This window comes from Pipra filicauda, unplaced genomic scaffold, assembly GCF_003945595.2.
Source record: "Pipra filicauda isolate LSUMZ 115617 unplaced genomic scaffold, ASM394559v2 scaffold10_size6260569_pilon, whole genome shotgun sequence".
Classification (NCBI taxonomy): domain Eukaryota; kingdom Metazoa; phylum Chordata; class Aves; order Passeriformes; family Pipridae; genus Pipra; species Pipra filicauda.
The window spans coordinates 3,483,954-3,500,291 of NW_024103541.1; the positions used below are offsets into that span (position 1 = coordinate 3,483,954).

At 43.8% G+C, this 16,338-nt stretch overlaps 1 protein-coding gene across 4 annotated transcripts in view; it reads right to left on the reverse strand.

The window, feature by feature from the left end:
• Positions 1-4,508: 4,508 nt before the first annotated feature.
• The window catches only part of HEG1 (heart development protein with EGF like domains 1), a 49,693-nt gene continuing 37,863 nt past the window's right edge, over positions 4,509-16,338 (reverse strand). For 3 of the 4 annotated variants that reach the window (XM_027723606.2, XM_027723605.2, XM_027723604.2), the window contains exons 18-23: positions 15,474-15,608; positions 10,061-10,103; positions 9,921-9,958; positions 9,306-9,393; positions 7,655-7,829; positions 4,509-6,077 (exon numbers count right to left, since the gene is read on the reverse strand). In XM_027723606.2, the coding sequence (XP_027579407.2) occupies positions 5,928-6,077; positions 7,655-7,829; positions 9,306-9,393; positions 9,921-9,958; positions 10,061-10,103; positions 15,474-15,608 (629 nt within the window). In that variant the 3' untranslated portion in view covers positions 4,509-5,927. The remainder of the gene's footprint in view (positions 6,078-7,654; positions 7,830-9,305; positions 9,394-9,920; positions 9,959-10,060; positions 10,104-15,473; positions 15,609-16,338) is intronic. The other variant, XM_039381927.1, reaches the window with a different exon arrangement.

The following is a 16,338-nucleotide window of genomic DNA, read 5'->3' on the forward strand; positions in this document are numbered from 1 at the left end:
GACCAGTAAAACAAATACATAGAATTCACACTCACTCTCTTCTTGGGAAGGTGTTTCAGATCTTTAACCTGTTTTGTTCAATCTCACATAATATAGGTCTTGCTACAGCAGTAAGTATACTTTAAAAAATTAGATACAACATGGAAAGGCAGCAACAGTATTACAAAAATAGGCACCCAGGTAACTCTGGTGGTGGAATAATTCAGGCCTAAAAAAAAAACTTCAATACAGTCCATGGGAGAGTTACCCCAGTCATTATCATGGATGCTGGATTATATCCTTTGTGTGTAAAGAAGAAAAAACATTAGGCATAGGAAGAGCATTTAACTAAAATGCATCTGTTCTTGTTAATTTAAGGATGAAAACTGAAGATTAAAGATTACTATGGGGGGAATGAAAAGTTCAGCTGGACGTGGAATGGATAGGGCCATTGACCAGCATCAGACACAAGTCTCAGCACTTGGTGTATCTGCAGCAATGTCCAAACTCACTCTAGGGCTCACTCAGGTCCCAGCAAATAACCTTTACAAGTATTGGCACAAATAATTTCACAATGACAAACACCTCTCTCTAACGGTAATTTATTGCTATTTTAAAAATCCTTTTACTATCACTCAGTTTGGAGGCAGATACTGATTCACGAGAGGTGACTCAGTTTGTGACTATGACAGTAGGACTTACAAGAAGTGCTGTAATAGCAGTGAGATTCATTGCTGTTGTGAAACCTAATGCTTTAAATGTGGAGGTAAAAGGGCATCAACGTGTCCTGTTTTTATCACAGATAGCCCAATTCAGTGCTGCGAAGTTTCAACAGCATGAAAAGGAACCCTGATTTTCCCAGTGCAGCTTGGAGGGCTGGCCAGGGAAAAGCAGCAGTGCATGGCAAGGACACAGGAAGGCTGTGTGTTAGAACTGCCTTTTGAATGATCCCTCAAATACGCATTTTGCTGATCTGTTCACTGCAACTGCCTCTCCTATGCTGACTGCCAGGGGTATTTCTATGGGTGAGGGGCTTTTGTCAGTACAACTGGCAGAGCACCGTAGCAGCAAATACATGCCTGTCACAACTTTTCCTGTCAAGCAACAGAATTAGCATTTTTTCCAAAAGTAATTAAAAATACACCCCCACAACTGCCCATGTGCCCTTACTGACTGTTCCCCTAGCTTTCCACAGCAGACAGGAGCAATAGCAGATTTATGTGCAGTGCTGGTGTAGTTTTTCTTCCTTCCCTTCATCTGGCTGAACCACTTGCATCCTCCTTTACAAAAAACATGCCACTTCACTCTTATCCTCTTGGATAGTGGAGAGCGATTCCCCTTGGCAAAACCACCCAGTGTGCTCAAAATTTGTAATCTGGGGTAGCCAGTAATCTAAATAGTCTGAGAAATGAGCTGCATTTATTTAGACATCCTATGGGGAGTTAGGTAGTGAATAGAGAAGGACCCACATTTGAAAGTGGCTTGATGACACATAGACACCCTTCTTATACCCAACAGGAGCAACAAGTCCTACTCCACTGCCAGAGGCTGCTTAGTCTATGGCAGACAGGCAGAGAGGATCCCAACAGCAGCTTTACACAGGTGTAAGTTGCACTGAAACAGGCCACATCTCTGCTGTGGTAGGGCGAGTCCATGCTGGGGTGTGGCAGTAAACAACTGCAGTAAAATAACCACCATAAACTGTGACAAAACACAGGGTCCTGCACTCACTCCTTCTGTCCCATCAGAGCTGGGAGTGGGTGGCACTTGGCTGAAGACAGAAGCACCACAGCACAGGTTGCAGTTGGGCTGGTAGAGACCCAGAGGCTGAATCACCAAAGGCTGCATCTGTCACCTTCACAAAAACTTCCTGGATCACTTTGTGGGAAAGCACCTGCACTCATCTGGGTGCTGGCTCCTCCTGCCTAAACCCTCTCTTGCCTGCTGAGCAGGACCTCATAGGACACCCAGAGAAGGTGTGGTAGATCAGGAGAGCCCCTTTCCCTCCTCCTGTGGACTACACATTGGCTCTGTGATTCCTTTCTTAACAAAGCTAAACAGAAGGTCAGGTTGAATGGATAACTCCTCATAAGAAATGCCCCAATGTTTACCTTCTTTGGCAGAGAGAAAATTTCAGTGCAATAACATTCTCTACTTTGGGACCAAGTTTTGTAGTCCTCACTCAGAAAATGCTGCTGCATTTATTGAGATCCCTTCTCCTCAGATGGGGCTTTAAGAAGAATTTGAAGATCATTAAGAAATTAAAATTAATTACTTACAAACTTTTGTGTGCTCTCAATTAGATATAGTCCTATCTCAATTTCACTAAAATCCCTTGCAATTTACAATGTGCTGTGAGACACAGACCAGGAGTTTTGTTCACAGAGTTCATGTTACTCTTTGCATAGAAGGACTGACCTGCAACTGTAAATTGGTATTTCCTACTTTGAACTTGACACACACGAGTGCATCACCCAGTCTTTGAACTAACCAAGCAATTAAATATCCTTTCCTCTTAGCATATGCCTAACTGCTTCCCAATCTGAGGAATTGCTGACGTGTGGTCAAATCATAGGATTCCCATCATTGCTGGGACACACTTCCTTTTTGACAAGCTGCTTTAGTAAATAGGGGCAAAGTCCAGTGCTCGTCTATATGCTTTGGATTTAGATTTAGCATGATTCCCAGTTTCCCCTTTTCTTTTGTAACAGAGACAAAACCGTCCTCCATACCATGGGAAAGGCAGTCCTTTCTGTCCTGGGCACTCTCAAAAACAGAGGCAATTCACCCACACAGAAATGACCCTGCCAACCTCCTCTTTGAAGGATCCCACAGCACAGCAGGGTCAAGTCCTTAGTTCTCATCAGCCAATGGATCCTGTGCAATTAAGAGATCAGCTGCTAAAGAAAGGGAGAAGAACATCATTCACAGACGGGAAACACTGATAAATGTGGCAGGGAACAGCTAGTTCCTGTGCTTTACCTGTTACATCATTTTGGATACTGTAATTAAAGATTTCCTCAAATATAGCTCCCTAGGCAGCAATAGTTCCCATAAGCATCCATTCCTTTCCTTCCTACATCTCAGATAAGCTGTGTACTACCAGCTGCAAGGCTGATTATGGATCAGACAGGCTTGAAGTTGCATGCATTGTCACCATAAGTTCATGTAAGTGCAAAGGATACTGCCCTAGGCAGCTCTGCTTTTCTGAAAGCCCACACTGCTGTTTCTACATAGTAAATAAAAGGCATTAAAAGACTGCATTTGTGTGCTATGGTTGGTGCACCAAACTGTGTCTTCTCAAGCACACTTGTGGTGCCTTTCCTGTCTTGCAGTTTTGAGAAAACAAAAGCAACTTGAGCAGGGATCAGAAACCTCTCAGCCAACACAGCTAATAACTGCCTGGTGCTATTTCCCCTTCCTCTGGGTACCTGGTACTCACTTTTGATAGGGAACACAACAGCCTTCGAAGTGCTGGGAAAGGATCTGGGAACTCACACCATCTGTAGGATGCACGTACCTGCTCCCTGACAGAGGGCTCCTCATCACCCCAGGTTTGCCCTCCAGTGAGTGACCACACAACACATGAGCACCTGAACTGCTGCTCTTACTTGGGGTTAGGCACTTTGGGGGACACATCCTGTGATCCTTAGTGCTTCAGTGAGCTGAGCTACCTCACAAACTTAATTGTAGGCACTGTGTCTTTTAAAGCATGGTAGGGGAGAAGGGAATATCAGCTTATGTACACACTACAGAGATGGTGGGTTAATGGCTAAGGAATTGTGCAATTTGTTATCCTCATACAAGCAGTCACCTTGAATTAAAAGCATAGTCACATTCAAGAGAAGGATCCGCATCTGGACCCTGTATCTGACAGGATTTGGATCACTCAGATTAACAGTGCAGTAAAGATAAGCGGTAAATACACTTCATTATATTTCCTGCATGTGGGTCGGGGCAATCTCAAGCACAGATACAGAGAATGGACTGAAAGCAGCCCTGAGGAGAAGGGCTTGCGGTGTTGGTTGATGAGAAACTCAATGTGACCCAGCAATGTGTGCTCACAGCCCAGAAGTTGTGTCCTGGGCTGGAACAAAAGCAGTGTGGGCAGCAGGTCAAGGGAGGTGATTCTCTCCCTCTGCTCTTGTGAGACCCCACCTGGAGTGCTCCTTTCAACTCTGAGGGGCTGAAACGTAAGAAGGAGTGAGTCCAGAGGAGGCCACGAAGATGCTCAAAGGGCTGAAGCCCCTCTCCTACAAAGACAGTCTGAGAGAGTTGGGGCTGTTCAGTCTGGATAAGAGAAAGCTCTGGAGAGACAAAGAAAGAGAAAGCTTCCAGAGTAGCCTTCCAGTACCTAAAGGAGGGCTATAGGAAAGTCAGAGGGACTTTTCACAGGAATATGTAGTGATAGGACAAGGGGGAATGATTTTAAATTGAAGAAGGTAGATTTACATTAGACATAAGGAAGAAATTCTTCACTATGGGAGTGGTGAGACACTGGAACAGGTTGCCCAGAGAAGTTACCCCATCCCTGCAAGTGTTCAAGGTCAGCCTGGATGGGGCTTTGAGCAACCTGGTCCCTTCCAACCCAAACTATTCTAGGGTTCTATAATTAGTAAGATCTCTTTAAGTACACAGTTCAGGTCAGAATACACTCCATGAGCTTTCAGTCTGATGTCTGTTCAGGATTTTGCTAATATGACTTAACATACCTGGGTGAATAAACCTGCCTGGTCTGAGTCACTCGAAACTAGGATGTAAGAAAGAAAAACACTTCAACATAAGTGATCTTAGCTATGCTAGGAGTGCAAGGATCATGTTTTTTCTCTGTTAAATGCAACTGCCTGCAGTGAGCCTTATTTTCCAATGTCCTGAAAGCCTCCACAGCTCCTACAGAAGGCAAGGTGGAATGTGGAGATTATAAAATGCAATGTTTCATCTTCAGTGCCCAGAATTCAGGTTCATCTGCCAGCCAAGGCTGCAGCATTACTGCTCTTTCACAGATTCCTCCTAAAGAGCATGCTGAATGCACAGCTCATCTTTTTCTTCCCTGTGAGCAATTATTCAATATTATACTGCTGTTTCTACAGGCATTTAAATCCCTGCAGGGATACAGAACCCCAAAGGATCCTATATGGAAGTGCCATGACGATGTGCAGTGGCATCACTTCTGAACAACACTGGTTGACAAAACAACAATATACTTGGACTCTTCCCTATATATAGAAGATTTTCAAAGCAGCACATAGGAACAAATGGCTTTTTTCAGTCAAAATTGCAGTGGTATGACTAACCTTCCCACACTCCTTGGAGACAATCAACCCATGAATTCAGCCAATATTGCCAGACACTGGGCTTCAGCAAGGACCCAGCCACCTGGAGAACTTCTACCAGTAAAAAGGTGAGGGCCAAAAGTTGAGCCAGCTTCCCTGTTGTGCACAAAGCAAATAGCAATGCAGCAATGTAAAAGGGAGTGGACGAACTTGCCCTACCAAACACAGTTGCACAGTGAATCTTTGCATGAAGGCTGGCTAAGAAGACAAGCACAGTCAACAGTGAACGAGATCTGTAAACAAAACACTCCCTAGTGGTATTCAATGCAGAGTGCTGGGCACAGTTCATCTGCCCGTACTGATCCATGCTTGCCATGTAGCTTAAAGAGTGAAGATGCAGCATAGGACGAATATGGAGTACATGTGTTAGCTTCCATCTGGGTCTTTTAGGGATGTGCACCTCGAGCCATTCCCTCCTCTTCCTCCTCCTTCCCTCTGCTGCTCAGCAAGTGTAACAATACCTCAGGGCAGCAATGCTCAGCACGAAGTTCAAAGTCCTTCCTGTTAAATGGGAAGAGTAAGATTGATGTGGCCTGAATTACCCAGGAGACAGATTGTCCTGGGGACCAAGGGCCACAAAACTGTGTCCATCTGCCACTCCCTCTCCGCTCTCTGCTAAAAATAGTCTCTTCTTCTGGTTTCATCACTAATGAAGGATGGATTGTATTGTCCAGGGTAGATGCATGAATGTCGAGATCCAGGTAAACCAGTGTAGGGAGGATAAAGTCCGTTTCTTTCCAGTTCAGGATTTCTCAGTCCAGGTGGCTGTATTAGCAAAAAAAAAAATTAAATAAAAAGGGTCTTATTCTCACACTCAAATCCTCCTTCAGGCACAGCTTTACCACCTTTCCCAGCAGTTATTTCAGTAGCTAGAAGGAACAACATGAGTGCTTATGATTTCTATTACCTATAGTCATTTTTACTGTGGGAGTTACGTATTGCCTGAAGGGATTATTCTGATGAAATCTTGATATCGACATCTGGCCAATGAACAGACTTGAAGTTTACCTGACTCCACCAAGTGCAGTTTAAGTACATAGTTAATTTTTAATCCAAAAGAATTCTACCATGAGCTCAGGAAACGAAACCACTCTCACAAAAAGAATATTGTCCCAGAGCCATCCTTAAAGGAAACAATTCTAGAAAATCAAAGCTAGTCTCCTGCTCTGAGTATTACCGAGGAGCACTTCTTTCCCCATTAATGATAGATATCTCCTCTCCCAACACAGGCCCTCAAATTATATATCAAATACAAAGTGATCTGACTTTCCTTTCTCTTCCTTTCTCTTAATTAAGGTAATCCCCTGGGGACACTTGGCTGAGGAACGCTGATGTCTAAGACCAAGACTGCACAGTCCTTTCACCCAGTGAATAACAACAAGCCACTTGGTTTGATCTGTTACAGAGCGGATCCATGCAAAGCCCTCATCACCCACTGCTTGCTAAAAAGTTCCCCTTTCTAGTTGTCAGCATAATAAGGGTCTAAAAAATAGTTTAGGAAATGCATTTTCATTTCCAAATATTTCATTCTTAATGGAAGCATGAAGGAGGATTATTTCCTTTCATGCTGCACAACCCAGTAAACTTGCTTACTGCAAAACTTAAAATACAAGCCAGAAAAAAAAGTAATGTTTCTGTTCTCTGCTCTGGAAAGCAGGGAGTCCAGAACGTGTGATGTGGGTGAAATCCTGTGACCTTCACTCTCAGGAGTAACCCACACACACTTTAAGTACATGTAGCTGTAGATAAGTGACAGATGACACACCAGCATCACAGCTCTGGATACAAACATTAGCAGATGGTACCAACCATAACAGCAAGTCCTACGTTTGTTCCTTTCTGTGCCCTACACAGCCTATTACTCCTTGTTCCCTCAGAGTTGAAGGGATGCTCTTTTTCTACCCTGGAGAGGGAAGGAGTAGAAGAAAAGAGGGGTCCTCAGTGACCAGCATCTTCCCATTTTGGGGTGAAGTTCCCCAGACAGGGGTCTCAACCTTCTGCATCATCAGTGAGGGTGGACGGGAGAAAACTACCTACAGTGAATCCTAGCAGTCTATCCAAAACCCTTAACTGTCCTTCTCTCTCTAGGATTGGGCTTTTTGGGCATACTAACAACATGTTCCTAGACATTTCTCTACCATTCTTCCTAATGACATCTCTTTGTGATATTCAGCACAGATAATAGTTAGAGCCCATAGGACTCCTGATGCCTTGTTGTCTATGGAAGACATTTGCTTTGCCCTTTTATCTTGCAGGAAAGGGATCTGTACTTTCAAAAATAAAGGAATATCTCTTTCCTGTATCAGGCAGAAAGAGTTAATAGTTAAGCTATGGATAGATACCGAATAATACACATCTGTCATCTGCAACAGGTTCTTGGTGCTTCCATTCTCCTGCATCTCGATGGTCTCTCTGCCCCACTCCTGTGCCCGGGGATTCTTCGGATATTCAGCATAAGGTGACATCTGGAAATCCCCACTCTTGAAAATCAGTTTACTTATGTCATTTTTATTCTTCCTGTTTATAAAAGAATGAGGGAAAGTGAAAACATAAAACTTATCCCGCTATCTTGTATGCACTTCTGACATGATCTCAGGAGAGATCACCACTTCATGTTATGAACTTGACTGGGAACAAAAGTCACCTCAGAAGGACTGTAGTCCAATCTTCTGCTCTGAAGCCAAGTCAGATATGAAATCAGACCATGATACTCAGAGCAGTGTCTAGTGGGATTTGAAATCTCCAAAGACAGAGATGGGAATCTCTCTGAGCGACCTGTTCCACTGCCTTACTGTCCTCTTGGTGAAAGAATTTTCCCCTACATTCAGTTTGAACCTCTCCTGTTCCAGCTTATGCCCCTTGTCTCTTAAAAAAGCGTGTGGTCATCTGAGTCAATGAAAAAACCCTCAATTTTCTTGAGGAAGAAAAATGTATGGAGGTCCCACGCTATTTAAGTCTCCAAGTGATTAACTATAGCACTTCTAGGCACTATGTTAATTCCTAAGAAAGAAGACTTGCAAGGACCCTGTCTGAATGACACCAAATGCCCCTACATGAGTACCATGTTGTGTGAGTGGACTTCCAGTTCAAAGCAGAGTACCCTCCAGGAAGCCACATAAGCTGCCAAAGGCGAGGACCCATTAGAAGGTCAGTCCACCCCTGCAGAGATCTGCACTGTGGGGTCTGGAGTTGTACTGGCCATCTCACCTCCTGGATGGGGCTTGCTGGTCCCCCTGGCTCAAAACACAGGGTAACAGGGGCACACCACTGTGCCAACCAAACCACTGCCACGTCTATATTACCAATAAATCCAGCTGCCAACTTTATCAGAGAGCTTTGAAATCCTAGATTTGGGAACTGGAATGGCGGGGAGAGGGTGTTACTGCAAGGCATCCCTTTTCAGAATACATAAATCATGAAGCAGAGCTTCCTCAGCAAACACATCTTGCCTCCAAACTGAAGCTGCCTGTTGGTACTGGAACTATGTATGTGTGCATGTGTGTGCATGTGTCTGAGAGGGAGAGACACACAGAGTAAGAACACATGCAGGATTTGTCCATGAAGGAAAATGAAAATAGCCATAAATACACACAAACAGCACTTGAAAAATGGCAAGTATAACCTCCCCTGTTGCCTAAACCTCCCTTTCCTCTTAGGTTGCATTTTTGGAGTCTGCTTCCTGGCTTCAGAGCCTTAAAGCTCTGAGTGGGAAGGACTCCTTTGCCTCTCCATCCTTGCAGGACATGATTTCCAGGTGTATCATTAAGGGACAAGCAGTTCAGTTGTTTAGCCTGGGTGCTGGAAAAAAAAGAAGATACGCCCCAAATGAAAGCACAATGTGATACCTCAGTATCTCTGATTAACCCACTTGCTTAGCTATCCTATGCTTTCACCTATGTTTTTGTCCTTCAGAGTTCACACATGGAGCAGTAAGTGTGGGGTAATCCACTGAGAGGACACCATGGATGAGCCAGGCCTGGTGGTGGTACCTACCGGCAGCAGGTGACGATCAGTGCTATGCCCATGATAAGCAGAAGTCCCCCTCCTGCAGCCGCAATCACCACAGTGATGAGCTGATACGCTGCAGACAGGAAAGACAGAGACTCACTTAGAAACAGTGGTGTGGTTTTGAAACACTAAAGTCAACATATCCACAGCCCTCATGCAAAGGGATTAACTGTCTTTTTCCCATCTTCCCTCCCTCTGCAATTTCAAGTGAAATAAATGGTGTTGGGGATCTCCTGACGAAGGAAGAACAAGGTTTTGTTTCCCTAAAGTATGGATTCCCTTCACTGATAGATCAGAATAATTCAAATTATATTTCATAGATTCACTTTGGAATATCTTGCTTCAAGACTGCCCACTATATGTGCCCACTATACTCATGAGAGAGTATCCAGGGAAAGGAGATCTTTCCTTAAGACATAGCATTAAGACAGCTTTGTTAAATAAGGTCGACAAAATTAGTTTCAACAGAAAATGAAGAAACAAAAAACACTGACAAAAGCAGTGTGTACCTACTGCATTTCAGACATAGTCATTTGCAATTATTTATTTCAAATCTCCCATTTCTGACACCATGGAAAATAAAGAAAATTTGTTACTCACGGTTTCCACAGTTGAATCCACCTAAGCCAAATGGGCAGCTGAGAACAGAAAACAATAGGGAGCTTCAGCGGCTTAGTTGTGCTGACAGGTTACCAAAGCAAGGATGGTGGGGTAGGAGGAGGGCAGAACAGTCACCATACCTCACACAGGTCTCATTTTCCAGCTTATATCCATCTTCACAGGCTAAAAACAGAGAGAAGGGCCATGAGTACCACGTAGTGGTGCAGGGAGGCATTTCCCATCACTGCTTCCCACGGCAGCCCCACCCCAACCACCCTTGGGGTCCGGCAGCAGCACCGCTGCACAGCAGGAATGCGATGCACTTTGATGGGATGCAGTATGTCCTCTGAAAAATACCGTGCACTTAAATTCACCTCCCGCTGGTTTTGACAGGACCATTTCAGGGCTTTCAGGCAGAGTCAGCTTGGAGTCTGGCACAGGGTGGGCAGCTGGTAATGTAATTCCCAGCAGAACAACTTCTTGCCCAAATAAAAACTCACTGCACACTTGTACTGCTTCCCACAAAACAGCAGTGTAAAAAAATCTGCAAGTGCCTCCAGCTTCTGTTTTGAAACCTCATTTGAACAGTATTACTTTAGCATTGGTGCACATTATTAATTACTTTTAAATGTTAGTATTGCTACAAAAAGTTGTGCAAACACAGTTATGGTAATCCAAAGTGGTATGATAATGTTTTTTTCTTGTGTCACTTTCTTTTCTGATCTTTCAAATTTGCAGCAAAATCAAATTTTGAGATATCACATTTTACTGTACAATAGAAATTAAATTTCTTAGGTCTAAATAACCCAGAAAACTGCTACATGCAAAATGTTGATGGAAAACTGAAACCATTGCTTCAAAATAAAATAACTTCTGTGCTTATGGACAGCTATCCCATCACCTGAATTATCTGAGGAAATTATACTACCCTTCTGATGAACAGGAAAGGAGATGATACATTGGACACAGAAATATAAGATTCAAACTACTGATGAGATCACTGCTTTTCTCAGCAATAATGCTACCAGAGCTCTTGCAGATCTGCTGCCTGAGCAGAGGCAGTGAAGGTGGTCACTCAAAGACCTGAGCAGGAGTGACACAGACACAGTCGCTTTGGGCAGAGGGACAACCCAGGGCCAGCACATGCAGCAGCCCCTGGGGGTCTCCAAGACATCACCCAGAGGTCTGGGAAACCCCTGTATCACACTCCACAGGGAATTGTTAAGTGAAAACAAAAGTGTTCATGGATTTTTTTCACCCTCAAACACTATGTGCTTAAAACGGGTGAGGCAGCAGCTCTCAAGCCCTACTCCCTCTGCCTTGCTCTCTAACTGTGGGGATAACCCATGGCCAAAAGCTCTGGCACTCTCTAACACCAGCAAGCAGGGAGAAGAGGAGGCTTCCAGCAGAGATCCCAGCTAAGCTGCAGCAAAGCCGTCACCCCCTCCTGTGCTGCTCCTAGCACACCAGATGCCTTTTCCCACTGGAACAGTCAGCGATTGTATTGTCAAAAACCCAAAGGGCAGGAGGGGAGGAAAGGAGAGAAGATGGACAAATGTTGTCTATTAAAATGGGTTGGTAAAATCATCGTAAACCAAGAGAGAACTAGCATTCTGGATGGATTCAGAAATTTATGGCTCTTCCAGCACCAATAACAAATTATATTGATGCCAGCAGTGAGCATGTGACTGTGACCTCCCTGTTGTAATACAGGTCACAGAACTTCCCTGAATTTAATTCCAGTTTCAAATCAAGAAGGTGAATTGGAGCTACATTTCAGAGAAACAGCCAAGACTGATTTTAATATTTTCAGTGACAGACAATCAACCACAACCTTGGGTTCAGATGCTCACAAAGTTAATTTCCCCAGCCATTAAAAACATTCACCTTCCTTCTGGTCTGAATTATCCCAGTGTCAAATTCCAGACTTTGGATGTTTACTTACCAGATTGGAAAAGGTTATATGTTCCCATTTCTCCTCCTCACCACCAAATAACTCCTTTACCTTGAATACAGTCAAGGGCACTGAGATCTTTGAGTCTCCCTAATTATTGCAGCTTTTCTCCAAACGGTTCTCTTTGATCCTCTTGATTTCGGTTCCCAGAAATAGATGTCAAAAGCCCAGGGATAACAAAATTTCCCATCTTCTGCCTGCCCATAACGCCTAAATTCACCCTGGCATCATATTACCTTTGGAAGCCAGAGCTGGGAATCTCTTTTTTACCTGCCGAACCCCCTTCGCAGCTCTGCCCAAGTCTCTGCTTTCCAGGAGATGCAACACACAGTGTGCCTGGCACTCTGCTCTTGGATGCTTGGCCTTGCTTGTGGCCATATTGAAAAACTGTTTGCCTATATACCATTTACAAAGCATCCCATGTCACTCAGCCATTTTCCCTGCAGGATGTGTGGACACAGATGAGTGATGCACCCTCACATCATGAACGTTGCATCTGCAGACATAGACTTGCAGCCACTGATACCAACAACGATGGGGTGCTGATGCCCATGATACCTGGTCTTGCACACTTTTCTTTGCCCCATATAGCCCCACTACTCCTTCATTACCTCCCTCACTATATTTATTTTGCCACAGCTGCGGATGAGTAGGGTGAAGTTCATTATACAGCCCCCATGCTGCATCTCATCGTGACACTTTTTGTACTGGGTATATTTTTCTCCCTCTAAGATGGTTTATTTGAAGTGAAGGAAGAGACCAGAGGTAACTGGGCAAGACTTAAGAGCCTCAGTCAAGAAACAGCAGGGCAAGGGCAGTAAATCCCAAAGGATCCTTGCTGGGCTCATTCATAACATTGAGGCATTAGCAAAAGATGACTGGATGGATTACTCCTTTCACTTGCTAACAAAAGCAGACTGAAAACATTATGGAGTGAATGTTCTACCAAAATGAACTACAAGATCAGGCAATAAAAAAATCTGCAGTGCAAGGGAGGGAACTCACTGGAGTTGCCTTCTTTAATGAGCACAGCAGCCCCATGTATCCCAGCCCCAGCTCATTGCTGGAGTGTTGGGAAGGCCTGCAGGAGTGGGCAGGCAGATGCTGGAGCCCACCCTAACCTCAGCCCTAGCCCAGTAACATGTGTGGGGCACATACACCTTGAGCAGTCTCAAAGCTGGAGCTGTGCCTTGAGCAGGAGCAGCCTTGGGACCTCACTGGCACACCCTTCTCAGGCCAGGAGGATATAGGGGCAGTAAAGAGGAAAAGCAAGATCCTGAATACTCATTTCTCTCTCTTACTTAAAAACTTGGTGATTATGTCTTTTCCTTTCCTCACCCTGCCTTTTCCTGCCACTTTGCTTTCTCCTTTGGCATCTTTCCTGCTCCTTTGAACATGTCCCCAGGAGACCTTGCACTGTCACACTCACTTGGCAAGCTTTCAAACATAAGCAGGGAACAAAGGAAAGGCCTAAGTGTAAGGGGCCAAGCAAAGCTATCGAGTTGTGCTCTTCAGGATTCCTTTGCCTTCCCAAAAGATTCTCAGAGGTCTCTTTGGAAACCTGCTTTGCTGCTCCTTGCTTCATTCCAGAAACACTCTGTACTAGTAAAAATAGCATGTCCTTGAAAAGTTGGCACATTGGGTTTGTTGCTCTGTTACTGAAATAGCCCTGAAGACACTAAAAGGTTGAAAACCAGCAATGACCCAGAGACAACTGAACTGCACATCAAGAGGTACCCTGGCCAACATGTTGAAACTGCTGTGACTCAAGGGACTCAACCCTTCCTTGGTCCAGGAGATGCTTTTTCAACCAGAGGACAGATGCTGCAAAGCAGGACAGAATAAAACCTGGGGGTTGGGGGAGCCAATTCCCCATGCCCCAGCAGCTCTCCCAGCCACACTTGCCTTCCCACGGGGGAGACCGGACAGGGCAGCACAATAGCCACTTCCCTCTTTGCAAATGCTATATTTGGAGCTACTGCACCGCATTTTCATGACCCACAATGAGGGTCGGATGCTCACGAGACCTCAGTTCCTGTTTAGGCATTGGAAGGGCAGAGATTTTCAAAGAGGTTAGCATATTGTATGCTATATTCATCAGCAAAATAGCCCTAAATATTAAATGAGGGCCATAGCTTTACTTCTGAAAAAGCCTTTAGAAACTCCAACCTCCTGGACTACCCAGATGGGAACAACTGATACCGAAAATCTGGTGTCTTGTCGGAGTGTGGCACCATGCAGTTGGTACTATCCTCATGCACTACAACCTAAATCCCACATCAAACCTGTCACTCAGACACTCTGAAGCTGGTCAGTAAGATGTTTCCTACTGACAGCAGTGAGTTGAAGCTGGAACTAAGGCCTCACTGTGTGCAGGTAGGGTTTTTATATTTTCCACGGAAAACAAGATACATAAGTAGGGAGTAACCACATGTACAAGATGTTAAATCTCTTAGCCCTCTGCAACCATCGCATCCAAGTGCCTCACAGTCTTTCAGGTATTTATCTTCACAACACTGCTTGGCAAGAGATATGAACAACACAAATAGAGTAACTTTCCCTGTGTCCCCACTGTCTATGATGGAGTAAGAATTGGGTAAAAATCTCCCAAGTTTCAGCTCAGCTCTCCAGCCACTACATATGCCCTTCTCTGACTCTCTAGGGTCAATGGAGATGGTCAGTATTTCCTAATAGAAATCCTTCCTCCAATGTACAAGATGAAGGGAAGAAAGGAAAACACAAAGAGAAAGATTTTGCCTGGAACCATAGAGCGGAGGAGAGGTAGGACTATGAGATGTCCATCCCAGAATCTGCAGCACATGAGTTATTTCTAGGCACATTTTTCTCACTCTCTGATCAGATTTGGAATCGACAAAACATCTCCTCCTATTTCAACAGCAACCCAGCAGACAGTGCCAGAAGCAATATATAACCACTACTGCAATTCTTATTGATATGTCACCAGAAAACTGCATTTCTTAAGAAGCCCTACAACAACCACTGAAACTAGGGAATGGACACCCTGATCCTACAGATGTTATTTTGATCACTGGCATGCAAAGACCTTGTTTAAAATGTAGCAAAACCAGATTTGTTGATCTGAGGAGTAGCTAAAAAATAATGTAACATTTAAGCTTAAAATTTCTACTAGGAACTCAGTTGAAAAATAAATTCATAATCATTTTCGGATACAAATTTTTAAAATATTGATGATGTATTAATATAAGCTTGTGAGTTTAAAGCACTTCCCCTAAGTTCACTGAGAGTTCAGACAAAATCAAAACAGGCAGAGAAACACGTCATCTCTGCTCTGTGCCACTGAACTGGAGCCCAAAGCAGCCAGGCCCCTTTCTCCCTCTCCTCAATCACTGTGACTCACAGCATGCACCAGAAAGAGATAATATTATTCCTAGAGAGAGACTGTGTCTTCAGTGTCTGCTGAAAAGCCCCCTAACTAAATAAAAGAAACTTGAGCTGCTAATATTTATTCATAATATTGAGCTTCTTGCATGCACAGGGCTACGCACACACACTCATTTCCACCAGAACAAAAAGTTTAAGTAAAATTCAGGGAAAATGCACAACACAGAGAGCAATACCTCTGCAGGAGTGGTCCATCTTGTTGTATTTGAAGTACCCACTTTTGCACCGGCAGAGTGCAACTCCGTCAAAGTCAGTGCATTCCGAAGTTTCCTTGTCACATTCAGGGTCTTTCTGTCCACACAAGCTGCCAACTGTTGGGAAGAGGTGGCCGACATCAGCATGGCCCTTTCTGAACCCACCATTATGCATATTTGCTTTCCCCAGGCATCACATTCAGCTCATGTGCTGCTTTAATCTCTTTTTTTTTTTTAACAGTGCTTACTCCATTAGGAGAGAGGCAACATTACCCTATGTCACCATTTCTTGTGGATAATAAATGTTTCAGCTCTGAGGCAGAAGGGGAAATGAAAATGAAAAATTTGGTTTGGCTCAAGCTGAAACACATTCACCCCATGAGACAACTCAAAAAATCAGGTTTTAAGTTTATATCAAGCAAAATATTTTGCTCAGCCCAAACCAATTTTTTTCCATTTCAATATTAAGCACTGGATTTTTTCATTTTTCAAACAAAGAATTTGTCCTTTCAATTACATTACTTTGAAGCAGTGTTTTACTTTAGAAAGTCAGATTTGTTACAACGAGCATTCAGCAAAACTGTGGATAAATGATGGAAATTTTGTCACCAAATTTACATTTTTTCCTGGGAGGTCAGACTAAATGGAATGAAGAAATATTCGTGAGAAATATGATTTTATGGAAAATATGTCACTCATTTGGCACTCACCTTTCACAGACCACTCCCTGCTAGATCCAATTTTTTTTCTATCTTTTTTTTTTAAGTACTTACACAAGAATACAATTTGTTTCTTATTCTGCTTATTTCAAGTTAGAAGTAGACTTTACCAGAAGCATTGTATCAGA